The 27109-nt window shown below is 46.4% G+C and overlaps 1 protein-coding gene across 3 annotated transcripts in view; it reads left to right on the top strand.

Annotated features, from left to right (window-relative positions):
- The window catches only part of ZNF507 (zinc finger protein 507), a 56372-nt gene extending 30501 nt beyond the window's left edge, over positions 1 to 25871 (top strand). For 2 of the 3 annotated variants that reach the window (XM_068261673.1, XM_068261674.1), the window contains exons 2-6: positions 1118 to 3111; positions 12284 to 12401; positions 13496 to 13610; positions 17942 to 18076; positions 24772 to 25871. In XM_068261673.1, the coding sequence (XP_068117774.1) occupies positions 1123 to 3111; positions 12284 to 12401; positions 13496 to 13610; positions 17942 to 18076; positions 24772 to 25096 (2682 nt within the window). In that variant the 5' untranslated portion in view covers positions 1118 to 1122 and the 3' untranslated portion in view covers positions 25097 to 25871. The remainder of the gene's footprint in view (positions 1 to 1117; positions 3112 to 12283; positions 12402 to 13495; positions 13611 to 17941; positions 18077 to 24771) is intronic. The other variant, XR_011024941.1, reaches the window with a different exon arrangement.
- Positions 25872 to 27109: the final 1238 nt, after the last annotated feature.

The following is a 27109-nucleotide window of genomic DNA, read 5'->3' as shown; positions in this document are numbered from 1 at the left end:
CGGTCTAAAAACGATAAATCGTTCAGGCCTACACCCGGCTGTCCTCTGCTTGCCTCCTCATTCGCCTCCTATGCTGTAAACAGTTACACAGGCTCTGCATTTTCCCCTCGCATCCCACCCGGCTACTTTTTCATGCCACCCAGCTGGAAAAAAATTCTGGGGAGAACACTGAGGTGTCCATACATTGGCAGATGGGGCAGCAAAGTCACTCATCAGCTAGATCCCTCTCAGATTGAATCTGCCACATATCTGCCCAAGGCCACAGGTGCTTCTGTCAGAAGGGCACTGCTGCTTATTGGGGGAGCATGAAATGACTGCAAGGGCACAGGAGTAGTTTTTGGAAGGTTTGAATTAAACTTACTACTTTTATTTCACTTTAGGTTCCATTTAAGGCCCATACACACGCTAGATGGATGTTGTCTGATGGGCAGGATATCATCCCATAGGTGACATCGCTGGGCTGATACTGTACATATGCATAGTTCAGTGTTCTCCCCAGAAATTTTTTTCAGCCGGGTGGCATGAAAAGGTAGCCCAGTGGGGCACTATGGGGGAATGCAGGGCTGGTGCAGGTCTGCTTACAGCATAGGAGGAGGAGGCGGAGGTGAGCCAATGACAGCCGGGTGCTCGCCAAAATTAGCCGGGTGGAGCACCCGGCTAAAAGAGCCTGGGGAGAATACTGTAGTTAGCCTGTAGGGCTAACAACTCATTCTGCTGAAATGCAGGGAGGGTAGTGAAGGGCAGACAATGCGGCGCAGATGTGACGTCACAGGGCAAGTGGGGAGAACAAAGCCTTCAGCCCAAGTTGATCCACTTGTCTGGGCAGCAGTCGAGGCTGTTGTAGACATGGTGGTTTATCAGCAGAGGTGGTTGTTATTGTCTTCCCCAGCCAGATTTAATCTAGCATGTGTACTTATTCTGATGGGTCACAGAAATGGCATTGCCAGATGAACTAGTATTCTTTTTATTTTTGCCTTTCAAGTCCTTTATTTTAAAAGAAATGAAATCTGTTTAGAATTAAGTGTTTTCCATTGTAGGATATATTATTAAAAAGTTTCCACCAGCTCTTAATTTTCATTTGCATTCTGACTTTAATTCCATTATTTTTACCTTTTAGGTGTGATGGAAAACGAGCAAGGTGATGGAGATCAGATGCCAGAAGCGGAAGTTGTTGCCGATCCGGTGACTCCAGATGTTGTGTTTGTCCCTACGCCGGCGCTGAAACAAGAGTGTGAGGAACCCCTAATTAACGAGATCAAGAAGCTGCCAGCCATGGTGAAGGGCGAGGACACCACTAGGACCATTGAGGGGAAGAAGCGTTCTTGCCCAGCAGATGAAAGTTTACCGTCTGCGTCCAAGATGGCGAACGTTCCCGAACATAGCCCGAAGCGGATCAAGGAGGACGCTGCGGCCACTCAAAGTGCAATGGAAAGCCTGGCGGCCAGCAGCAGGAAGGTCATGTTTTACCAGTGTAGTCTTTGTAAGTTTATGTCTCCGGTTTTCGAGACCCTGACGACCCACGTGAAGAACCATGGGCAGAATAACGAAATCATCCTGATGTGCTCTGAGTGCCATTTGACTTTTAAATCCCACAGTGAGCTCGAAGCTCACATTAAAACACACTGCGAAAATGAGGTAGCTGTGCCCTTGCAGTTCAAAGACCAGCTGCAGGAAGAGAAGCCACTCTGTCCAAACTTGCCTGAACCCGCCAGGAAAAAGTGGTATGTCTACGAAGCTTACGGACTTTACCGCTGCCTGATCTGCCACTACACCTGTGGCCAACAGCGAATGTTGAAAACGCACGCGTGGAAACACGCCGGCGAGGTGGACTGCTCCTATCCCATATTCGAAGAAGAGAATGAGTCTGCAAGCTTGCCGGATTCCACGGTCGCGCACACACCGCAGGGGAGCGAGTCGGTGCTTTCGGAAAATGCTGAGGACAAGCAGCAGCCTCATGGTTCTGGCACTTATGAACACTGTGCGGTGCCAAAGGAGGTCCCTGCGAAGAAAGGAGAAACCCCAAGTCAGATCGCTGCTCCACTGCCCTTGACAGAAGTTGTGGTAATCGATGAAGCCGTTTCCGATGCTGATCAAGACATTTTGATCAGAGAGAGTCTGTTGTCGTCCGCTCAAAAGATCATCAGTTGTAGTGAAAATACAAAGGGTCACGTCAATGTTATTGTAGAACGCTTGCCAGGTGCTGAAGAGACCAGTCCTCAGAAACCTTTTGTAATCAGCACAGAGGGTGAAGGTAAAAATAAGCCAGATTCCCAACTTGGTGAGCCTGTTGAACTTTGCCATCCCGATAGAAATGTAGTGGAAAGTGAAGAAATTCTCATCGGATGGAGCAATACTGTGACTAACAGCTCAGACTTGGTAGTCTCCGATGAGAATTACCCTCCGGCGCGAAGGAGGACAAATTCAGAGTGCTTGCGGCTGCACTCTTTGGCCGCCGAGGCGCTGGTAACCATGCCCATCCAAGTCGTGGAATGTCCCAAGGCCAGCTTGCGGATTATCCGTGATCCAAATTCGGCTGATCCCGATACTGGGCAGAGAGATGGTGGAAAGACTCAGGTTACTTGTCCTAAGGCGGAATTATCAAAGGTTCCTGAGGAATCAAATGCTCTTAGCCAAAAGGACTCCGGTGCTCTCAGCCAAAAGGACTCTGATGCTATTAGCCAAAAGGACGCAAAAGATAAAACCGAGCTGGCACAGACCCCAATGAAGGCTGGGATAAGCACTTCGTTACTCAAAGTTATCGAGAAACTGAGGGAGAGAACAGATCAGAATGCTAGCGATGATGATATTCTGAAAGAGTTGCAAGACAATGCCCAGAGCGAGTTTGCCAGTGACCTCGGCCCTGGCAGCAGTCTGGTTGAATATCTGCCTGGTTCCGATCGGCCCTTCCGATGCCGCCTGTGCCATTACACTAGCGACAATAAGGGCTACATCAAACAGCACTTGCGTGTTCACAGGCAGAGGCAGCCATACCAGTGCCCGATCTGTGAGCACATAGCGGAAAACAGCTGCGATCTGGAGAACCACATGATCAACCATTGCAAAACAATGAAGTACGAGTGCAAACACTGTAAGGAGACGTTTTTTTACAAGGTAAGCCATCTTATTTCATTCTGATAAACTGTTCCTTTATGATTGGTCGTTAGTAAAAAATGTTGTTCCTCTTCTTGCAGTTTAACAGAGCTATTCCCCTTAAAGCAGAGCTCCCCAGCCCTGTCCTCAAGGCTCACCAACAGTACATGTTTTGCAGAAAACCACAAACATTCACAGGTGAGGTAATTAGTGTCTCAGCAGATGCTCATTAAAGAGAGTCTGAAGCGAGAATAGATCTCGCTTCAGACCTCATAGCTAGCAGGGGCATGCGTGCCCCTGCTAAAACGCCGCTATAGCGCTGCTTAACGGGGGTCCCTGTCCCCCCAAACCCCCTCCGTGCAGCGGGGGAGCGCTTCCTGGTTGGGGCAGGGCTAACCGCCGCAGCCCTGCCCCATGCGCGTCTGTCAGACGCGTATCTCCGCCTCTCCCCCGCCCCTCTCAGTCTTCCTTCACTGAGAGGGGCAGGGGAGAGGCGGCGATGCGCGTCTGATAGACGCGCTGGGAGGCAGGGCTGCAGCCGTTAGCCCTTGCCTCCAGGAAGGATATCTCCAGCGACCATTTTCCGACCAACATTTGCTGGGGGGGGTTGGGGCTGAAGGGACCCCCGTTAAGCCGCGGGATAGCGGCGTTTTAGCAGGGGCACACGTGCCCCTGCTATATATAAGACCTGAAGCGAGATTTAGTCTCGCTTCAGTGTCTCTTTAACTACCTCTGTGGATGTATACAAAACATGTAGTGTTGGTGAGCCATAAGGACAGGCAATTGGTGTGGACGCGGTGGCAGCCCCAGGACCGTCTAACGCAGTCATCGTGCAGTCCTGGGGGCGGAGTTTGATAGGGATCATGCCTGCGCATCCCCGCTTGAATGACCAAGCTCCGCCTTCAGTCTCCCATCGGCGATCGCCGATAGGAGACTGTTAGACGGCGAAACCACCATCTGTTTACTAGGTACAGCGCTGCAATCTAAGGCAGCGCTGTACAGGGGACAGCCGTGTCACTCGGCTCTCCCCTCCAGAGGCACAAAAGCGATCCACTGTGATAGGCTGAAGCTATCACAGCCGATCGCGCTGACGGGGGTATGGGGGGGGGGGGGAAATAAAGTACAGGTAGTCCTCGGTTAACGAACGAGATAGAGACTGCCCACTCGTTCTTAACCTGAATCTGTCTGTAAGTCGGGACTACCTGTTCTGGCCCGTTGAAAAGGAAGAATATGGGCAGCGGAAGGTAAATGGAGGCCTACTCACCTGATCCTCGGCGGTAGAAGGTCCCCTCATGGTGCCCGGAAGGTCCGCAGCCCGTCCTCTTGCTTCCTCCATTGTTCCCAGGCGGCTCCTGGCTTCACATTAGGCGCATAATGACGTAATCAGGAAGAGCCCCCTAGTGGCAGCGCTTCCTAATTGCGTCATTATGCGCCTCATGTGAAGCCAGGAGCCGCCGGGGAACAATGGAGGAAGCGAGAGGACGGGCTGCGGACCTTCCGGGCACCACGAGGGGACCTTCTACCGCCGAGGATCAGGTGAGTAGGGCTCTATTTACCTTCCGGTGCCCACATTCTTCCTTTTCAATGGGGCAGAACAGGTAGTCCTCGGCGGGCGTGATGTCATGCGACGGGGCGGAGCTATGGTCGCGGCCTTCATATCGACAGGTCGTTTCTAAGTTGGGCGTTGGTAACCCGGGGACTACCTGTAAATATATTTAAAAATAAAAAAAAATTGTAAAAAAATAAAATAAACATTGGGGAGCGATCAGACCCTACCAACAGAAAGCTCTGTTGGTGTGGAGAAAAGGGGGGCTAGGAATCTCTTGTGTGCGAAGTTGTCCGGCCCTGCAGCGAGCCCTTAAAGCAGAATGAAACCCAGCATTTCTTCTTTGCTCTAAAATATTATTTACAGCATATTGTATACTACCACCAATTTTTTTTTTTTTTTTTTTTTTTTTTTACTAGAACAGCATTTAATTAAACACAGGAGTTACAAGCTCAGTGCAGAGACATCTGGACGCATCTGAACTGGAGATAATGTTATCTTGTGTTTGCTTAATTGTATCAAGTGAGGAATGTGACACATGCTCTGACACTGCAGACTCTCCTGAACACAGACAGACACTCAGAAAGCATTTCTGCCTTCAATACAAGATGAATAAAACCAGTTATGTATAAAATGCAAAGGCAGCTCTCAGAGCCAAAAAAGTGTACTTTGGGAACTTGTAATTTCTAAATGAATAATAATAATAGTTATGCACAAAAGCAAATATGATAACTGTATGGCATATAAAGTAGGAAAACCTGTTTTTATTGAATGTTATGTCAGGGTTTTATACCGCTCTAAAGCTGCAGTGGCCAATTTAGTGAAAAATGGTGTGGTCTTTAGGGGGGTTTAACACTGCGGTCCTCAAGTGGTTAAAGGGTCCCTGAAGTGAGGGATATGGAGGCTGACATTTTTATTTTAAGGAACCTGGGAGATCCTTAAGTCAAAATTTAGATACTTAATTCGGGAGAGGGAAGGCTCTGGATCCTATAGAGCCTATTTTGCGGGAAGCCAATTCACTTATCTGTATGTTCTAGGGATGTGGGAGGAAACCTGAGTGCCTGGAGGAAACCCATGCAGACATAGGGAGACCATACAAACTCCTTGCAAATGTTTATCTGGCTGGGATACAAACCAGGGATCCAGTGCTGCTAGGTGAGAGTGCTAACCACTACACCACTGTGCTGCCTTGAGCTGTTTTTTTTTGTAGTTATCTCTTGTCCTCAGATGGAAGCTCACAATAAACGTTTGTATCCATATATTTGAGCACAATTAAAATAAGCTCAAATCAATTACTAATATGTCATAATGTGGTACAGTGTTTCTCAAACCTGTCCTCGTGACTCCCCCAATAGTGCATGTTTTGCAGGCAACCTTACTTATGCACAGGTGGGATATTAGTGTCTCTGAGCCAGATTTATCAAAGCATTACCGACAGTTTTTTCTTTTAAAACAGTTCTAAACAGCAGAGGAACTGTTCTGCATGATAAGAAACTTCTCAAATCCTACGTAATAGTGGCAGTTTAGCTTGGATTTCTAGAGCTGCACTACAACTAAGAAAAGTGCAAATCCATCCCTAAACTGCTGTAGAGGAGTGCTTCATAGCAGTTCTCCAGATGCAGTGCAGGCTAATTGTGATCTCTGAAGAGCTCCTCCCTCTCACTCTTCTGGCAGCAGATGTGTTGGTTACCTCCGCAACAGCCATTCCCCTCACACACTGCACTGCCTGAGAGACCTTCCTAACTCCTCCCATTCCTTACAGTTTAAGAAGGATTCTGCACTATTTAGTGATTTCTTAGGCAATTCTGCACTGCTTTCTAAAAACCTACTAATATTTTGTCTCAGACTCTTTTTATAAATGTCCCCCTCCGCTAAATGGAATCCACCAAGCTGAGACACTAATTACCCCACCTGTGCATAGGTGAGGTTGCCTGCAAAACATGCACTATTGGGGAGTCACGAGGACAGGTTTGAGAAACAGTGAGTGAGTGGTATATACTTCTATATTATTAATTTTTAGCTCAGTTTATAAGATATGTTTGTAGCTGATATTTCAAATAAGGATTATCACACTCTTTCCTAGGATCGATGTTGGCGCTGCGTACCAGCCAATAGTGTACATACTGTGTGGTGATGTGACAGAATCATAACATAGGCCTATTTTCAATAATGCAAATAAATGGCATAGCTGACCAGAGACCTATTTTAGCTGGATATGGGAGCTGCTATATTTATTATCCCATAGGTCCCTGACACACCATAGAGCGTTTTGCGTGTCATTTTTCATTTAAAAAAGAAACAAAACCCGCTTCCATTGACTTGTATTAATCATGGCAAAATTGGCGCGATTGTGTTTTTTCCGTATAATAGCGATCATGGCTATTTAGCCGCTATTTTAATATATCAGTGAAAGTGTTTTTTTTTAAAAGCGAAAACGACCCACAAAATGCTCTGCGGTGTATCGGGGCCCTTAAACGGTACCAGTTGCCTGGCTGTCTTGCTAAACCTCTGCTTCCAAAACTTTTAGCCACACACCCTGAACCAGTATGCAGATCAGAAGTTTCTGGCTGTAGTATGACTGCATTAGCTGCATCCTTGTTTCCAGTGGTTTGCTAGGAATGCCAGGCATATGCTATTAATTAAAGGGCAACTGAAGTGAGAGGGATATGGAGGCTGCCATATTTATTTCCTTTTAAAGGGACTCCGAACAATGCAGAAACTATGGAAAGATGCATATCCTTTTAAAGCTCTTTCTCCTCTTTCCAATGATATATAAACCGCCGCCCTACGCCTTTTAGTTTTCGCTATTTTCGCGATTGAAATTGCCGTGGCCGCGATTTCGATCATGAAAATAGAGAAAACTAAAAGGCGTAGGGCGACGATTTAGGTGTCGCCAGAAAGAGGAGAAAGAGAGCTTTAAAATGATATCTATCTTTCCATAGTTATATTGTATTACACAGGGCGACTTTTTCTCAAAGTCAGCAGCTGCATTCAGTAGAAAAAGTCGCCCTGTGTAATACAATGTAACTATGGAAAGATGGATATCATTTTAAAGCTCTCTTTCTCCTCTTTCTGACGACCCCTAAATCGTTGCCCTACGCCTTTTAGTTTTCTCTATTTTCGCGATCGAAAACGCGACCGCGGCAATTTCAATCGCGAAAATAGCGAAAACTAAAAGGCGTAGGGCAGCGGTTTATATATCAATGGAAAGAGGAGATAGAGAGCTTTAAAAAGATATGCATCTTTCCATAGTTTCTGCGCTGTTCGGAGTCCCTTTAAGCAATACCAGTTACCTGGTTGTCCTGCGGATTCTCTGCCTCTAATGCTTTTAGCCACAGCCCCTGAACAAGCATGCAGCAGGTCAGGTGTATCTGACATTACAAGTTTAGTCGCATGCTTGTTTCTGGTGTGTGTGTGGTTCTGACGCAACTCATGCTGGGAAGATCAGGATGACTGCCAGGCAACTGGTATTGTCCTTCAATGTAGAAAGGTATTGGTTTAGTTGTTTCTCAAATGAGGTACCCTGATCAGTCATCTACACATATCTGTACACAGGTTACTGATTCATAAGAAAATCATCAGTATATTACCGGGTGTTAACGCAGTGTTGAAGGTGCCAAAAAAGGATGAAATAGTTAAAATACATTTCAAATTCTGTGGCAAGATCTGACTTGCCTCCCAAGTAAGGCCTCACGTCCGTGTAGGTAGAAGCAATATGAGCACTTTAAGACCTTGTTTTTTTGTGTGCTATTATCCCCCTATGGTTCTCATCCCATTCCAACTGAATTTTAGTTATATCCTAATTTGGGTGCCGCCTACTCTGTTAATACTGGACAGTGTTCTCCCCAGGCTCTTTTAGCCGGGCACTCCAACCGGCTAGTTTTGGTGAGCACCCGGCTGTCATCGGCTCACCTCCTCCTCTGCTGTATGCAGAGTTATGCAGAGAAACGCCAGCCCTGCATTCTTTTGACTCGTCCCACCTGGCTACTTTTTCATGCCACCCGACTACCTTTTCTTGCCACCCGGCTGGAAAAAAATTCTGGGGAGAACACTGCTGTAGCCTGCGTAGACTTTGAAGTGGCCACGTACTGTATGTATAGACACCATATATCAAATCACTTATCTTTTTTCGAAGAGTTACCTCAATTTGGTGGCTATGCCACACTTCATCTGGAGGAAGCAGCATGTCAGTGGACAGTAGTGGGGGAAAAAAAATCAGCTAAGTAGTATATACAGTAGGATCCCTTTATAGTAAGCTTGAAGGGACCAGACAAAGTACCAGTAGTTTACTATACCAGAAGTTTACATTATCAGACTGTTATGCATTGTATGTATATCAATACAGGCGCATTTGCTGGGGCCTGGCCTTTACTATAGCCAGAGGTTTACTAAAACAAGATTCTACTGTAACTGCAATGATGTGCACTTCCAGAGAGACTAATATAAGCACATGTATAAACAGGCTGACCTCAACATCCAATCCAACACATGCAAATAAAAAAAAAATAGAAAAATCTTCATTTGTATGGCATGACCATTATTTAGGTTTAGGCTTCTTGCACACAGGCGACGTTACAGGCGCACGTTAGTGCAGCCTGTAACGCTCCCCCAACGCACAGCACTGTAACACAAGTGGGCTGTTCACACTGCCCACGTTGCGTTACATTGTAACTCAGCAAAGTGCTGCATGCTGTGCGTTCTCCGTGGCTCAGGCCCAGTGCACACCAAAACCGCTAGCAGATCCGCAATACGCTAGCGGTTTTGGGAGCTGATTTCAGAGCGATTCAAGGTATGTTTAGAGAGGTTTTCTAAACATACCTAGCGGTTTTGGGTGCGTTTTTGTGTAGCAGATTACACATATTGTTACAGTAAAAGCTGTTACTGAACAGCTACTGTAACAAAAATGCCTGGCAAACCGCTCTGAGCGTTTTTCAGAGCGGTTTGCGGTTTTCCTATACTTTACATTGAGGACGAAACGCTTCCGAAAACCGCAAACGCGCAGCAGGAGGCGCGTTTGCGGCTTGGCAAAAACCGCAAACCGCCGGTGTGCACCATCCCATTGCAATACATTAGACAAGCGTTTTTAGAGGCGGATGCGGCCGGCGGATCGCTCCAAAAACCGCTCGGTGTGCACTGGGCCTAAGCCACGTTAGACTGCTTGCACATGCTCAGTCATGTTGGGGAGGAGGGCAGAGCGGCCGGGCACATGGCTAATTAATATGCACTGCACTCAGTGACGTGCAGTGTTTACTTCCTGGAGCGGCCGCTCTGTGCGGCGATTGGCCGGCGGGACCACGTGATGCCGCATGCGTCCAAGAGTAAGCATCACGGCATCACGGACGCCAGAGTGAGCTGCACAACGCGGCTCACTCTGACGTCCACATCAGAGAGCAGGAGGTGTTGCGTTAGGGGCACGTTATGTGCCCTATAACGTCCCCTAAACGCAACGTCCTGATGTGTTAACTAGCCTTAGTGTAGCGTTACAAAGACTGATCAAACCATCCTAGGGATACCCCTGTGCACACCTAAAAAAAAAAAAGCTTGTACCACAAAAAAGTAACGTCTTGTTCACATTATACTGTAAATCGCCAGCGCTATTGCAAGCGCTGAGCGATTTATAGAGCTTTTTTCAAAGCGCTTTTCCCTGCGCTTTGAGCTTAGAAAAAAGGTTTTGCTGACCGATTGAGATTTTCAAGCACTTTGTGATTTCCCTATACCTTCCATTGAGCCAAAGCGCTCAGAAAATGGTACAGGCAGTGCTTTTGTCATCGGAAAGCAATTGAAACGCTCTGATGTGAATACTCGCATAGGAATTCATTGCACAAGAAAAAATCCACAAACGTTCATAGTGTGAACAAGCTCTATATATGACAAGGTACTGACCAGACAGGAATTGCCACTACCATGCCTAGAAATTCTTAGAAATTATCTCTTTCATGCAGAAAAAGTTAAGTCAGGTTATTAATGTTTTGTACTCTACATGCACATTAATCTCATCATGTTGCCTCAGGTACATTTTAAAGTGATATGAAACCCTGCATTTCTTCTTTGCTCTAAAAGATTATTTACAGCATATCATATACTACCACCATTTTTTTTTTTTTTTTACTAGAACAGCATTCAACTAGTTAAACATATGACTTTACGCTGGACGCAACCGAACTGGAGATATTATCTTGTGTTTGTTTACATTCCTCACTTGATACAATTAAGTATTCTCTGGCAATTCAGACACTCCAGAACACAGACAGAAACTCAGAAAGCATGTCTGCGCACATTTCAATATGAATACACCAGTTATGAATAAAATGCAAAGTCAGCTCTCAGAGCAAAAAATTATACTTTGGGAACTTGTAATTTCTAAATGAATAATAATACTTATGCACAAAAGCAAATATGATAACTGTATTGGATATAAAATGTAGAAAAATGTTTTTATTGAATATTATGGCAGTTTTATACCGCTTTAAGGGGCTAGTTTACACTGAAAACGCATTCTTTAACGAACACATTGTCATACATGCATGAGTTCCATAGGGAAACATGGAAGCTTCCTTCACCTGCGCTGCTCATCTGTTGTGCGTTGCATTAACCACCCTGGCGTTCTGATAAAATCGCCAGGGTGGCTGCGGGAGGGTTTTTTTTAAATAAAAAAAAAACTATTCCATGCAGCCAACTGAAAGTTGGCTGCATGAAAGCCCACTAGAGGGCGCTCCGGAGGCGTTCTTCCGATCGCCTCCGGCGGCCAGAAGTAACACGGAAGGCCGCAATAAGCGGCCTTCCGTGTTTCGCTTACCTCGTCGCCATGGCGACGAACGGAGTGACGTCATGGACGTCAGCCGACATCCTGACGTCAGCCGCCTCCGATCCAGCCCTTACCGCTGGCCGGAACTGTTTGTTCCGGCTACGCTGGGCTCGGGCGGCTGGGGGGACCCTCTTTCGCCGCTGCACGCGGCGGATCGCCGCTGCACGTGGGGGATCGCCGCGCTGCAGCGGCGATCAGGCAGCACACGTGGCTGGCAAAGTGCCGGCTGCGTGTGCTGCTTTTTATTTCATTAAAATCGGCCCAGCAGGGCCTGAGCGGCAGCCTCCGGCGGTGTTGGACGAGCTGAGCTCATCCAGACCGCTCAGCAGGTTAAAGGATACCACAACAGAAAAAAATGATAGCTACAGTGTGTGGGGGGTTAAAAGTACATACCATCTGCTCCTCCTGCCCCCCTCCGTCTGCTGCCGTTAATCTAAAATGCATCCCGGTGTCCGGCGACTTGCTTTACCCCCTCACCCGGACATACTGCGCCCTGTGTGCGCAGTATGTCCTCCCCTCTTCACACAGGGCGCATTATGTCTGGGTGAGGGGTCAAGCAAGTCGCCGGACACCGGGATGTATATTAGACTAACGGCAGCGGACGGAGGGGGGCAGGAGGAGCAGATGGTATGTACGTTTAACCCCCCCACACACTGCAGCTATCACTTTTTTCGGTTGTGGTATCCTTTACAGCTCACTGCAACTGTTTAGCATAATTCAGTGTAGGTTTATTGGATCACTTAGCCCCCACCTTGTAATGCTCAATCGCTACTGAAGGTGCCTCGGTAAATCCACTCCAAGCATTGCTTTTCTATGTTCTAATTCAGCCTAATGTTTCATAGAGCCAGCTAAGGATTCACGAGAGAGAACATCGTAACATCCTGGACCCAGAGACTGCCGCCACCAATGGGGACAGCCCGCTCTGTATTGAGGAGACGGAGGAGAAATCCTCCCCAGAAGGTACCGTGTGCACTTGAAGTATCTCTAAAGCTTTGCGTAGGAGTAAAAAGAAAAGGTTGATTTGCAGAACAAGCTTTCCCTTCGGTCACTCTGATTGTCCAGTTGTGGTGATCCTGGTGGTCACATGATTGTAGACCACACTGATCACTCTTTGGCTGAGACTGCGGGCTGCAGCTAGCCATACAAACTAGCGATGGTCCATGAAATGCAAAAAAAATTGGAATTCATAAATGACAGGAAGTTCATTTGAGCGACAGTTGGAATTGTAAACATTTCAGCAACTGCTAGGCACTCCTTTTCCCCGAGTATTGTATAAAAATAGGTGTTGAACATTACCTCCACCAGCACCCACCAGCAATGTCCAGTGGCCAGACTAGCCGAGGCCGGGCACCAGGCCTTATCCATGCCTCTGCAGGGCTTACATTGAGAAACACACACCTCTGTATGCTAGGCATGGTCAGTGGGATGCTGATAACTGCTGGCCTTGGTTGGTCCAAGTTACGCCAATTAACATAAAATATGCATCTCCCCAGAATTACAAGCATCTCATTGATAAACCCAACTGTACCCCCAATCTAGGGGCCAAGTCAGTGTACATAGTCATATGTGCTTAGATCTGGTGGGTGGGGTGATGCCATTCCGAATCACTGCAAGCGAGTTGGAGGGGTGATAAAAGTAATGTGTAAGGGCTGGTTCAATCTACGAGCTCTATTCTAAGGCCTATGGGTTTTACTATGCCTCTCCATCACCCTACCCCATCTGAGAGACCTGACAGCTGCCTGGCCTTGGTATTAGTGCAAAGACCTATGGGGGTCACTGTGTTTAGCCATCACCCCATGTGCAAGCAACCTGGTATTGGCAATTGTGCAGAGGCCTTTGAGTTTCACCTCTCCATCACCCCCGCCCCACCTGACAGCAGCCTTGCCTTGGCATTCATTGGTGTAGAGGCCTGTTGGCTCACACCACCTGACAAGGCCTGTATAATGCACAAACTTGCCACCAGTTTTCAGTCATGTGATTCTCGTATTTGTTTTAAAATTCAGACACTTGGATTGTTGCTTTCCTGTTGTGATGTTCTGCTTTGTAATTTCTAGGTAACAAATCCAGCATCTCCAAGCTGTACCGATGCGACATCTGCAACTATACTAGTTCCACTTATGTCGGTGTTCGGAACCACAGAAGAATCCACTCGTCTGACAAGCCATATAGGTATGTGGTCCACTCTCTTCCTTTACTGCATTGTGCTTACTGATAAGCAAACTGTTCTCCTAATAGGCTAAGTCCCACCCAGGAGGCTGGCTTTGAGATGAGCAAATCTGCTAACACCTGTGCTATATAAAACTAGCCGTGTCAGTTGTTCAAAGATTTGCTAGCCCCATCAATTGCCTCCTGATAATCACCATGACCGCTTTGTACCACAGTTACATAGTTATTTTGGTTAAAAAAAAGACATACGTCCATTGAGTTCAACCAGAGAACAAAGTACAACACCAGCCTGCTCCCTCACACATCCCTGTTGATCCAGAGGAAGGCGAAAAAACCCTTACAAGGCATGTTCCAATAAGCCCCAAAAGGGAAAAAAAATCCTTCCCGACTCCAGATGGCAATCAGATAAAATCCCTGGATCAACATAGTTGGGCATTACCTAGTAATTGTAGCTGTGGATGTCTTTCAACGCAAGGAAAGTATCTAAGCCCCCTTTAAATGCAGTTATAGAGTTTGCCATAACAACTTCCTGTGGCAATGCGTCAGATAGAGCAGGGTGGGAGGCGCCCGTACCGGACAAATGTATTTGTGTATTTTAACGAATAATTTTAACTTTAGTAATCAGCCAATGTGGCAGTAAAACAAGGGATGGTCCTACCTTAATAAGAGCAGTCTATCCACTTACTGATTTAATGATTTAGTAGCTTTATTGGGTACTTTGAAATTTTGACAACGCGTTTCGCGGAAAAACCGCTTCCTCAGGTCGAGTGATGTACCCTTCGGGTAATGGAGAGACTATCTCTAGATAGTTTTACAGGCGCCCGAGATAGTCTCTCCATTACCCGAAGGGTACATCACTCGACCTGAGGAAGCGGTTTTTCCGCGAAACGCGTTGTCAAAATTTCAAAGTACCCAATAAAGCTACTAAATCATTAAATCAGTAAGTGGATAGACTGCTCTTATTAAGGTAGGACCATCCCTTGTTTTACTACCACATTGGCTGATTACTAAAGTTAAAATTATTCGTTAAAATACACAAATACATTTGTCCGGTACGGGCGCCTCCCACCCTGCTCTATCTGATGTCTTACCCCGATTCGGGGCTACCACTTTGGCAAGTGGAACTTTTTTGAAGGAGCTGCGACCATCCAAGGACAAGGCCGAGCGGGTGACGGTACTTCCCCGCATGCGATTTAAGTGGTTGCCTGTCTTGCAACCCACTTTTGTGAGTATAATTATATAAGATTTAATCTATACCATCACCCTACAACCCGCAATACTACACCAGATTGGGCTCCTGGCTCTCTCCTCCCGTCCTTTTCTCTATCCTATCACAGTTGTATCCTGTGGCAATGCATTCCACGTCTTAATCACTCTTACTGTAAAGAACACTTTCCTGAATACATGGCTAAAACGGTTTTCCTCCAAGGCGTCTTTTCTCTAGACTAAATAAACCCAGTTTATCTAACCTCAATTTTGTTGCTCGATGAACCTTATTAAATTTTTTTCACTGCAGCCTGTGGCCTGAAGTAATGTTATCTTGCAAAATAATGTAATATCCAGTTCTGGTAAAGCACCTAGAAATTGGGGCATAGTTGGACTACAGCCATGTTCATGTTATTCCCTAATAATTATGGGGGACAGTGGTGAAAAACTGTTATTCTGATTACTCTTAACATGTACATACTAGGGGAGATATCAATTTTCAAGCAAAGCTTTCTTTAAAAAAAATAAAAAAATGTATGGACACAGAGCTCTAAACGTGTGCTGTTGTGTGTAATTGTTGTTGAAATCCTGAGACGTGTAAATCGGGCAGCTAAATTATAAAGCCCCAGAATAGAACTCACAGCCTCCTGTATCAAAGGCAGATCCTTTACCTCTATGATTTCATGTGAAAGAAAACTTGGCTAATCGGGAGACAGACCAAGGAGAGAGACATCAAGCCCTACTCTTTGCTGACAGCCTATGCAAAAACAAGGACTTAATGCCTGGCAGCTCAGAATTCTAAAGGAGCACTGTAGTAGTCACATGATTGCCATTTGAATCACCTGAAAAGGTTTCATTTTCCTTTTTTAATCTGCATTCGAATTCTTTGTTGAATGGACCACTACAGCAAAAAAAAGTAAATAGTTAAAATCTGACAGAACCGATAGTTTTTGTACTAGTCCCTTTCCTCTTGGGGAATTCTAAGGGTGTTCTTTTGTTTTTAAAAGCATTTCCTAGATGGCAGTTGCTAAGTCTAACTGGCAAAATAGTGAGTAAGGGAGGCTGGCTCTTACTATTTTGGCAGTTAGACTGTTTTAAAAGCAATTTCTGAATGGGAGTTGGTAAGTCTAACTGCTAAAATAGTAAAATACCAGCCAGCCTCCCTACTCACTTGCATACTATTTTGCCAGTTGGACTTAGAGGAACTCCAGTGAAAATAATGTAATAAAAAGTCCTTCATTTTTACAATAATTATGTATAAATGATTTAGTCAGTGTTTGCCCATTGTAAAGTCTTTAAAATCCCTGATTTACATTCTGACATTTATTACATGGTGACATTTTTACTGTTGGCAGGTGATGTAGCTGCTGCTTGCTTTTTTGGCAGTTGGAAACAGCTATTTCCCACAAGGCAACAAGGTTCACAGACAGGAAACTGCCAGGAGTACCACGGTCCTTAGAGTTTCTTGTGGGAGAGGTTTCACCTTATCAGCCATACAGCGCCCCCTGATGGTCTGTTTGTGAAAAGGAATATTTTTCTCATGTAAAATCAAGTATCATGGGTATCAGCTACTGATTGGGATAAAGTTCAATGCTTGGTCGGGGTTTCTCTTTAACCTCCCTAGCGGTATGGACAGAAATGTCCTTCCAAAAAAACATGCTGTGAAGAGTGAAAACGTGCATACACATCAATACTCTCCTGCACTGTATACTAGACCCTTGCTGGACACATTTTGGCAAGCTACAGAAAAAAAAAAGTTTTAAAAATAAATTTTATCACTGTTTGCACAGAAATCCTGGGAAAATTGAACGCCAGGGAGGTTAAGGTGCGTACACACGCACTACCGCCGGCAACGACGGGTCTGCAGGACCCTCCCGCTGGGCGGACATTCAACAGACAGTAGCACATGTGTACGCGCTGTCGGTGGACTGATAAGGCTGTTCCTGAACATCCCTCTCAATGGATTGTTCAGAAACAGCCTTATCAGTCCACCGACAGAGGGTCCGGGGGACCCGTCTTTGCCGGCTTCAGGACCACAGGCTTGCACCCCCTTAGTGATGAGGCCATTTTTCACAATACAGGGCTGTGCAGATTTGTCAGCGTGCTGCACAGCCATAACACTTACCACACAAATTCATTTCTCCTCCTTTTCTTGTCCTTAATAGGACACTCTTTAGGAGGTCTCTGATCACTGCTGCGACCTTATTTTTTTTTTTTTTTTTTTCTTTATTAAAAAAGACAGGTTTTTCCCTCTCTCCTTCCCCTTCCTAAACTAGCCCAGAATGGCGATCCTTCCTCTTCCCTGCCTCTGATAGGCATCAGCCAATGAGAGGGCTTCATTCCCCAGCCGCTCTGACAGCTGAATGTCCCCCGTAGAGTGCTGCAGGAGATTGCAGCGCTGTACAAAGGTAAACAAAGGGGTTTCTATACCCCTTTCGTTAAAAACGGTCTGCTGGCTGCGATCGCGGCTAGCAGGCTGATCATGGAGCGGAGCTTCCTGAATTGGTAGGGAACGATTGCGCATGCACACGCGTGTTCCTTGCTAAACTGCAGCTCCAGGACTTTACGCCAATCAGTGTTAGGCGATCCTAAGGCTGCTGCTGCGTTCACACCCATTGGCGTGAGGCGGTCGTTAGGTAGTTAAAATAAAGAAAGCCTTGAGAATCCTACCATCGGGAGATGGACTAGTCCAAAACCTTTCGGCTCTGTCAGATTTTGGGCTCTTTTACACTACAAGCAATTGCGATTTTACATGCAAATGCAACTTTTGATGCAATTGAAAAAACTCCTGCTTGCTGAGTTTTTTCAACGGTTTTCTTCTAGTGTTATTTATTAGCATTCAGTGAATTGCAGCATAAAAGAAGATTTTAACTGCTTAACTTTTTTTTGCGATCGTAGTCCTTTTAATATTGATGCTGCTGCTGAGCTTTCCTCTAATATCTTAATTGTGCCCTTGCATTTGCTTACCAGTATTGCTTCCTTTACTTTGTGTGATGTGCTTATCAATCCTGTATCGATCAGGTGATCAGTACAGGGTTTGTAAACTGTGCCACAAAGGCAAAGAATATAAGGCTGGTGGTTTTGCCATTTCTCGGTGTTCTAACGCTGTCTGTCCTGTATTTTGGCAGGTGTTCGCTGTGTGGCTATGTCTGCAGTCACCCACCTTCTCTGAAATCACACATGTGGAAGCATGCCAGCGACCAGAACTACAATTACGAGCAAGTCAACAAAGCCATCAATGAGGCCATGTCGCAGAGCACCCGGTATGTAACCCAATAGGGAGCCTGAGATACGGTGGCTGGTGTTAAAATGGAGTTCCAGGCTAATTTTACAGTCTGTGAGGCAAGAAGTGTCTGGCACTATGGTTTATTAGTGCAGCAAAATGGCAAACATCGTCAAGTGATGAATACATAAAGTGCATTGCGTGCAGATCAATAGCATAGATTCAAACATGTCACAATGACGTGGTCGCTGTACCTGAGTGTGTGGGAGGTGGCAGGTGTGGGCGCCAAAAGGTGCACGGTCCCTTACGACCGTTTCCCAAGCTTCATCCAAGGTGTGCACACCTCGGATGAAGCTTGGCAGCCGCCTTGCGTAACGGTCGTAAGGGACCGTGCACCTTTTGGCGCCCACACCTGCCACCTCCCACACACTCAGGTACAGCGACCTTGTCATTGTGACATGTTTGAATCTATGCTATTGATCTGCACGCAATGCACTTTATGTATTCATCACTTGACGATGTTTGCCATTTTGCTGCACTAATAAACCATAGTGCCAAACACTTCTTGCCTCACAGATTTTTTTGCATTCTTTTTGTTTTTTTGTCTTGAGCACATGGTTTGCGGAGTGTGTATATACATGTATTGTTGGCCGGCTATTTACAGTTTTTTCCCCGAGTGCCTGCCAGCTCTCCTACAATAATTTTACAGTCTGATTCCTGGGGAGAAGGGCTTCCTCCATTTCCCTCTGCTCTTCTAGGTCCTTACATTGTGGGAAGGATGGTTCCCTCCAGTCCCCTCTGCTTTTCTTCTGCTCTAGGTCCTTGCATTGTGATGAAGAGGGTTCCCCCCGGCCCCCAGTCCTCTCTGCTTTTCTGTTCTAGGTCCTTGCATTGTGAGGAAGGAGAGTTCTCTTCAGTCCCCTCTTCTCATGTTCTGCTCTAGGTCCTTGCAGTGTGGGGAGGAGGGTTCCCTCCAGTCCTCTCTGCTCTTCTTCTGCTCTAGGTCCTTGCATTGTGGGGAGGAGGGTTCCCTCCAGTCCTTTCTGCTCTTCTTCTGCTCTAGGTCCTTACATTGTGGGGAGGAGGGTTCCCTCCAGTCCTCTCTGCTCTTCTTCTGCTCTAGGTCCTTACATTGTGGGGAGGAGGGTTCCCTCCAGTCCTCTCTGCTCTTCTTCTGCTCTAGGTCCTTGCATTGTGGGGAGGAGGGTTCCCTCCAGTCCTTTCTGCTCTTCTTCTGCTCTAGGTCCTTGCATTGTGGGCAGGAGGGTTCCCTCCAGTCCTCTCTGCTCTTCTTCTGCTCTAGGTCCTTGCATTGTGGGGAGGAGGGTTCCCTCCAGTCCTCTCTGCTCTTCTTCTGCTCTAGGTCCTTGCATTGTGGGGAGGAGGGTTCCCTCCAGTCCTCTCTGCTCTTCTTCTGCTCTAGGTCTTTGCATTGTGGGGAGGAGGGTTCCCTCCAGTCCTCTCTGCTCTTCTTCTGCTCTAGGTCCTTGCATTGTGGGGAGGAGGGTTCCCTCCAGTCCCCTCTGCTTTTCTTCTGCTCTAGGTCCTTGCATTGTGATGAAGAGGGTTCCCCCTGGCCCCCAGTCCTCTCTGCTTTTCTGTTCTAGGTCCTTGCATTGTGAGGAAGGAGAGTTCTCTTCAGTCCCCTCTTCTCATGTTCTGCTCTAGGTCCTTGCAGTGTGGGGAGGAGGGTTCCCTCCAGTCCTCTCTGCTCTTCTTCTGCTCTAGGTCCTTGCATTGTGGGGAGGATGGTTCCCTCCAGTCCTTTCTGCTCTTCTTCTGCTCTAGGTCCTTACATTGTGGGGAGGAGGGTTCCCTCCAGTCCTCTCTGCTCTTCTTCTGCTCTAGGTCCTTACATTGTGGGGAGGAGGGTTCCCTCCAGTCCTCTCTGCTCTTCTTCTGCTCTAGGTCCTTGCATTGTGGGGAGGAGGGTTCCCTCCAGTCCTTTCTGCTCTTCTTCTGCTCTAGGTCCTTGCATTGTGGGCAGGAGGGTTCCCTCCAGTCCTCTCTGCTCTTCTTCTGCTCTAGGTCCTTGCATTGTGGGGAGGAGGGTTCCCTCCAGTCCTCTCTGCTCTTCTTCTGCTCTAGGTCCTTGCATTGTGGGGAGGAGGGTTCCCTCCAGTCCTCTCTGCTCTTCTTCTGCTCTAGGTCTTTGCATTGTGGGGAGGAGGGTTCCCTCCAGTCCTCTCTGCTCTTCTTCTGCTCTAGGTCCTTGCATTGTGGGGAGGAGGGTTCCCTCCAGTCCTCTCTGCTCTTCTTCTGCTCTAGGTCCTTGCATTGTGGGGAGAAGGGTCCCCCCCAGTCCTCTGCTCTTCTCTTCTAGGTCCTTGCATTGTGGGGAGGAGGGTTCCCTCTGGTCCCCTTTGCTCTTCTTCTGCTCTAGGTCCTTGCATTGTGGGGAGGAGGGTTCCCTCCAGTCCCCTTTGCTCTTCTTCTGCTCTAGCTCCTTGCATTGTGGGCAAGAGGGTTCCCTCCAGTCCTCTCTGCTCTTCTCTTCTAGGTCCTTGCATTGTGGAGAGGAGGGTTCCCTCCAGTCCCCTTTGCTCTTCTTCTGCTCTAGGTCCTTGCATTGTGATGAAGAGGGTTCCCCCAGTCCCCTCTGCTCGTCTGTTCTAGGTCCTTGCATTGTGGGGAGGAGGGTTCCCTCCAGTCCTTTCTGCTCTTCCTCTGCTTTAGGTCCTTGCATTGTGGGCAGGAGGGTTCCCTCCAGTCCCCTCTGCTCTTCTTCTCTTCTGTTCTTAGCCTTTTCCCTATGGGGAGGGTGGTTCCCTCTGCTCTTTTCCCTTCTAGGTCCTTGTCCCATTAAATGACAACTGAAGCAAGAGGGATATGGAGGCTGCCATATTTATTTCCTTTTAAGCAATACTAGTTTTCTGGCTACCCTGTTGATTCTCTGCCTGTAACACTTTTAGCCATAGACCCTGAACAAGCATGCAGCAGATCAGGTCTTTTCGACATTATTGGCAGATCTGACAAGATTGGCTGCATGCTTGTTTCTGGTGTTATTCAGACACTACTTCAACCAAATAGATCAGCAGGGTTGCCAGGCAACTGGTATTGTTAAAAAGAAAATGTCATTCTCCATATTCTTCTCTCTTCAGTTGTCCTTTACGGAAGAGGGCTTCATCCTTCAAGATTGCTGCCAGTCCTCCCCTTTCCAGTACTAGGCTCTGTAGCACAGATTTGATTGACTGTTACTTAGTCAGCAGTGCTGTGTGTGTATGGATGGAGTAGGGATGGATGGACATTACTGGATGGAGATACTCGCTGCAGACTTCAACCCTGGGCTGACCAGATTAGCTGCATGCTTGTTCCTGGTGTGATTTAGACACTATTGCAGCCACATAGACCAACAGGGCTGCCAGGCATATGGCAATCTCTATATTTTCACTTCGGTTGTCCTTTAAAGAGACTCTGTAACAAATTTTTCAGCCTTAGTTCTTCTATCCTATACGTTCCTATGCCTGTTCTAATCTGCTCTGGCTTACTGCAGTCTTTCCTAACTGCACTGTCTCTGTAATAAATCAATGTATCTTTCCTCTGTCCTGTTTGTCGGGCTAAGGATTGATTGTGTGGAATGTGCAGGGCTGCTTGTGATTGGTAGAAGCGATACACACCCTCTGCAGGCCCCCTGCATACTATGAATGACTCACACACTATGCTTAGCTGAGCCTATTAGAAGCTGGTTAGTTTGTTTGTAAACACTGCCTAAAACTGTTAATTACAAGCCAGGATTGCAGCAGAGAGTGGCAGAAACAGCACAGAGGGGCACAGGAGAAAATAATGAATAGAATGGTATGCTTTTTATTGTAAGAATATTAGAGTACAGATCCTCTTTAACCACTTCACCACTGAGGGGCTTTACCCCTTGAGCACCAGAGCAATTTTCACCTTTCAGCGCTCCTTCCATTCATTCGTCTATAACTTTATCATTACTTATCACAATGAAATGAACTATATCTTGTTTTTTTTCGCCACCAATTAGGCTTTCTTTAGGTGGGACATTATGCCAAGAATTATTTTATTCGAAATGTGTTTTAATGGGATAATTGCATACGGGCCATCGCATTGGGCCAATCTAACTTTTCAGTATTAGTGTACCTTTTTTTTTTTTTTATGTACACCAGAGATGATTAACTAAACTTAAAGGGAACCTGAAGTGAGAAAAAATTTATTTAAAATAAACACATGACATAGCTGCAAATTAATATTACATACTTACCTCGCCGTCAGTTCCTCTCAGAAGATCACCATTTTCTTCTTACAGTGATCCCTTCCAGTTCTGAAAATATTTTGTCAGAACTGAAATGTACCAGTTGCTGTCAGTTATATATCAGCTGCTGTCAGTTACAACTGAATGTGCAAGGTAATGTCCATGTTTCCCTGTGGCTCAAGTGGGTGATATTACAGTTTAACAGTGTGCTGACCAGGAAGCTGTCAGGGGGTAATGGCCATTTTTAAAATGGAGGACGGAGAATTCCATTGATCACAGTGGACAAATGGGCAGCAGGAGAGGAGAAAGAGATTGAGTAGATTACACAGGAGGTAAGTATGACCTGTGTATGGTTATTTTGACTTTATTTTCAGTTCAGGTTGTCGTTGTTTAAAGTATGCATATATCTAGCAACGATGGGCAGATTCAACAGACGGATAAATCTCTCTAATGGAATCTGATAAGAGAGAGATCGGTTAGCTGCCCACACACCACAGGCCGATTACCGGTCAGTTTCATGCTGGAATCGGCCTTGTGCGCTGCATCCGTCCGCCTCGCCACACCGACGCTGTCCCCTAATGTAAAATGACCCCCCTAACAAGTAAAGTATACATTACCTGTCCACGGCCTGCGCTTGTCCCCCCCCCCCCCCCCCGTTGGCTTATAGGATTCCTCCTGCATACACACGCTCCTCACGTGGCTTCATAGTAAGGGCGCGTATGTGACGTCACGCGCTTGCCCTTATTAGGAAACCACGTGGGGTGTGTATGTGGAAAGGGGATTGCGCCTGGAGCAGCGGAGGCCGCGGACAGGTAATGTGTATTTTACACTGGTCACAAGGGGACAGCGTCGGGGTTTTTTGTCGCGTTCGTCAATCGTCGTGAAATTGCACACCGTTCCTGCCGCGCACCTGATTGAGTAAGTCGGCCCAACATCTGGCAGCATGCACGATTGAGAATGTGACCAATTTTCATCCCGAATTTGGTCGCATTGTCTGTTGCGCATGCACTTGGCGGCACTGATTTTCACCCAATTCGAATTGATTGGTCGATCAGCCGCCTTTAGGATATAGATCACCTGATGTATGGCCACCTTTACGATATAGATGTAGAGTAGCTGTGAAATAGAAATCAGAATTGACCCTTGGTAGGAGTACGTGTAGAGAGTGCAGACGGGAAGAAAGAAGAAAGCGTTTTTTGTGTTTTTAACCACTTTACCCCCCGCGGTACGAATTTCTCCGTCCTTTTTTTTCCCCCTAAAAAAACAAGGGACGGAGAAATCCGTACCTTCCGCACTACCGCTGCTCGTGCGCGCGCTCCCGCCGCTCGTGCACCCCGCCGCCCGCTCGCCCGGAGATCAATGAACGGGAAAATCCATTCCCGTTCGTTGATCTAAGCCCCCGCAATGATCCACTGCTTCTATTAGACACCGCGCGATCATTGTGATTTATCCAGCCTCGTACTGCTTCCTGTAAGCGTCCTTCCGGACTCTTACAGGTCGCATGTAAACACATACTGTGGCCAAATAGTAAAACTACACCCTAAAGCATTTTACATATACAAACACATTAGTTTTACACAATAAATTAATTAATTACCTCCCACACTCCCCAATTTATTTATTTATTTATTTTTGTAATATAAGAAAAAATACTATAAAAAAAAAAAACATAAATAGTTACCTTGGGGACTGAACTTTTTAAATATTTATGTCAAGAGGGTATAACACTGTTACTTTATAAACTACGGGCTTGTAATTAGAGATGGATAAACAAAGAGATAAGCATTCAAATGTATACACTAGTACTCAGCAGCACTTTCCAAACTATTCCTATCTCAATTGAAAAAAACATGTTAATCAGTAGAGTTCCTTTAAAGAGACTCTGTAACAAAAAAAGTTCCCCTGGGGGGTACTCACCTCAGGAGGGGGAAGCCTCTGGGTACCAATGAAGCTTCCCCCTCCCCTGTAGCTGCAAGCAGTCCAGCGCTGGCTCCCCCGAAGCGTCCCACAATCTGTGCTCGACAAGCCTGACAAGGCTTGCTTATATATTTACCTTCCCTGGCTCCAGCGGGGGCGCTGTTGCGTCTTTCAGCACGGAGATAGGCGGAAATAGCCAATCTGTCGGGATCCGCTCTACTCGGCTATTTCTGCCTATCTCCAAGAGGAGAGAACCAATGCTGCGCCTGCGCTGGAGCCGGGAAGGTAAATATTTACATCCCAGCTGTTTGAGGAGCTTTATCGCCACCACAGTTGGACACAGGAGGACGGGGAAGCCTCAATAGGATCTGGAGGCTTCCCTCACCCGAGGCGAGTACCCCCCAGGGGAGCTTTTTCTTCGTTACAGGGTTTCTTTAAGAAAAGATTTATCGCAGGTAAGTACACATTTGTAGGTGGACATTACCCCAGTCAGTGCTAATGCTACAGATCTATATTTACACTATAAATCATGTATATATAGGTCCATATTTTCTTATTGCAGCTCATATTTTTTCCTTTGCTTTGACCAGTGCATTATCTTTCAGGGTTCAGCAAGACCCCCAGAAGAAGCAGACATCGGACGATGCCGCCACCTCATCAGACAGCGACACGCTTACCTCCAGCAGCCGATCTGTGGCAGAAGTAACAGTCGACAACCCGAAGGTCAGCTTGCCGCAGGGCAGCCCTTCCAGCTCCGAAAAACTTCAGAACCCCCCGGTGAGGCCCGAGACGGAACTGTGCGTCCTGCTTTTCTGCTGCTGCATCTGCGGCTTCGAGTCCACCAGTAAAGAACTCCTTATGGAACACATGAAAGCACACGAGGGGGAAATCATTAACATCATACTGAACAAGTCCGAGCCGGCGTCCTGAGCATGGCGCTCCGACCACCGCTGTGGTCTATAATTTATTCTTATCTTTCTTCAGTTAAAGGGCACGCACTATAGAGAAAAAGGTACCATTATTCGTAACAGAGAGAATGTGTAAGCACTTAGTTTGTATTTTTTATTTCACCAACCAAAACTTTGTCTACAGAGAAGTTCCAGGTATGAAGAATCTGCTGATTTGCTGACCTAATTCACGTTGTGACTGCACAAACCTCTACTTAGCTTACCTCAGTTTGAGTTTTCAGAAGATCTGGTGCAGCCAAACTCATCAGACTTCTAGACGGGACTGTGGTTTCTTGTCACATGACTCTACGTTTCTGTGGTATCCGGTGAGGTGAGGCTTCAGCGGGCAGGAAGTTGAATACAACGGCCCGGTTTTAGGGCTGGAACGAAGTTGAGGATACCGGCGGCTGCAGAGATTTGCAGAAAGAGCAAATGTTGGCAAGAGGTCCTACAAGCAAGACTGAGCTGCTGAGTTTTCACCGAGCTAGTTTACCGCAATAATAATTTGCGCCTGCAGCAGTCCTTTAGACTTCTCTATTAGTGCTTTTAAACCTTAGGATGGGTTGGAAAAATCAATCCTGGTTTCCGTTAGTTCTGGACAAGTTTTACTTTCAAGCAAGGGAATTATATATTTTTTATTTTGTTATGCTGCTTAGTAGACTCTAGTTTGATGGGCATAGTTTTTTCTTTTTTTCATTTTAGTACACATGGCAAATGCTATGGCAAGTAAAACCTGAAACGCTTATAGCGGAAAAATATCGAGACTCTGCGCCGTATTTTCTTTCAATCACTTTATCTCATCACATCCGGCTTTGGTAAAGGTGTCCACATGCACTTATTTCCAAACGAACGCTATAAAGTTGATTTAAAAAAATAATCCTGTGTATAGAAAACTGGTGGCGAGGAGTTTAGCGATTTGATTATTATGACTGAAATGATCTTAAGACTGATGGCAGGGCCATATTATGATCAAATCGTGAACAAACGTGTGAATGTTTGTGATGTTCAGACGGTGAATCTGTTTTCATTGCTATATCAGTCAATCATATTGGAGGTCTTTTTATGTGTGGCAACCTGAAAGTGACCATGAAATATGTTCGGCCGCTATAAACTCAGCATAGGGCGATGATGTACAGAGTTGGTTACCGTCCGTGATAAGAGCGACAATGCCACTGCCAGGGGCGTAACAGTAGACCCTGCAAGGGATGTAGCCACAAGGGGGCCCCGTGGGGGAGAAGTAGACTGACAGCTAAGGGCAAGAGAAAACACTTTCGGCTCTCTGCACAATTGTTCTTATGAATGCATCTGCTCAGCTACTGAAAATAAATCCTACAAAGTTTTCTAGACAAAGATTTGTAGAGTCCCTATTCTGTGTTCAGCAGGCTCTTCTGTACAGTGTCATGCCCCCAGCCTCTCTACCCTCCCCAGGTGCTCTGTACTGAAATTATGTTGGAGGAGTCTGGAGAGCCAGATCTGCTCCATCAGAGATGGACAGAGTGAGTGTAATAAGCTGAGGCTGGGAGCACACTTGTCTGTCGGTTTTCTGTATGCGTTTTCTGCACACCGTGTGTGTCTGTATGTGTGAAAACATGCAAGTTTTTTTCACAGAAGCTAATGTAATTGATAGAGAAAATGCGTGCAGTGCTTCACTGCTCTCTGTATTTATCGGCGTGGGAAAAACACATTTAAAGAGAACCAGAGACGAAGCACCTTAATGTATTTTACCTTATAAATCAGTGGGAACATGACAGTAAACACCTAATCTGCTCTTTGTTTTATTGTTCTCTGTTTAATCTGACTGTTATCACCTCTGATAAGAATCCCCGACTGAGCGTTCAGTCTAGCTTTGCTACGGAATGATTATAGCAGAGTCTGTCTTCTCTGGTGTCTTTTCAAGCCCAAGCCTGCCCCCTTGTGGCTCTGCTATAATGACTCAGCTATAATCATTTGTGGCAAAGCCAGACTGAATGCTCAGTCGGGGATTCTTATCACAGCT

This window comes from Hyperolius riggenbachi, chromosome 11 (assembly GCF_040937935.1).
Source record: "Hyperolius riggenbachi isolate aHypRig1 chromosome 11, aHypRig1.pri, whole genome shotgun sequence".
NCBI lineage: Eukaryota > Metazoa > Chordata > Amphibia > Anura > Hyperoliidae > Hyperolius > Hyperolius riggenbachi.
This window is presented reverse-complemented; position numbering and strand designations above follow the sequence as displayed.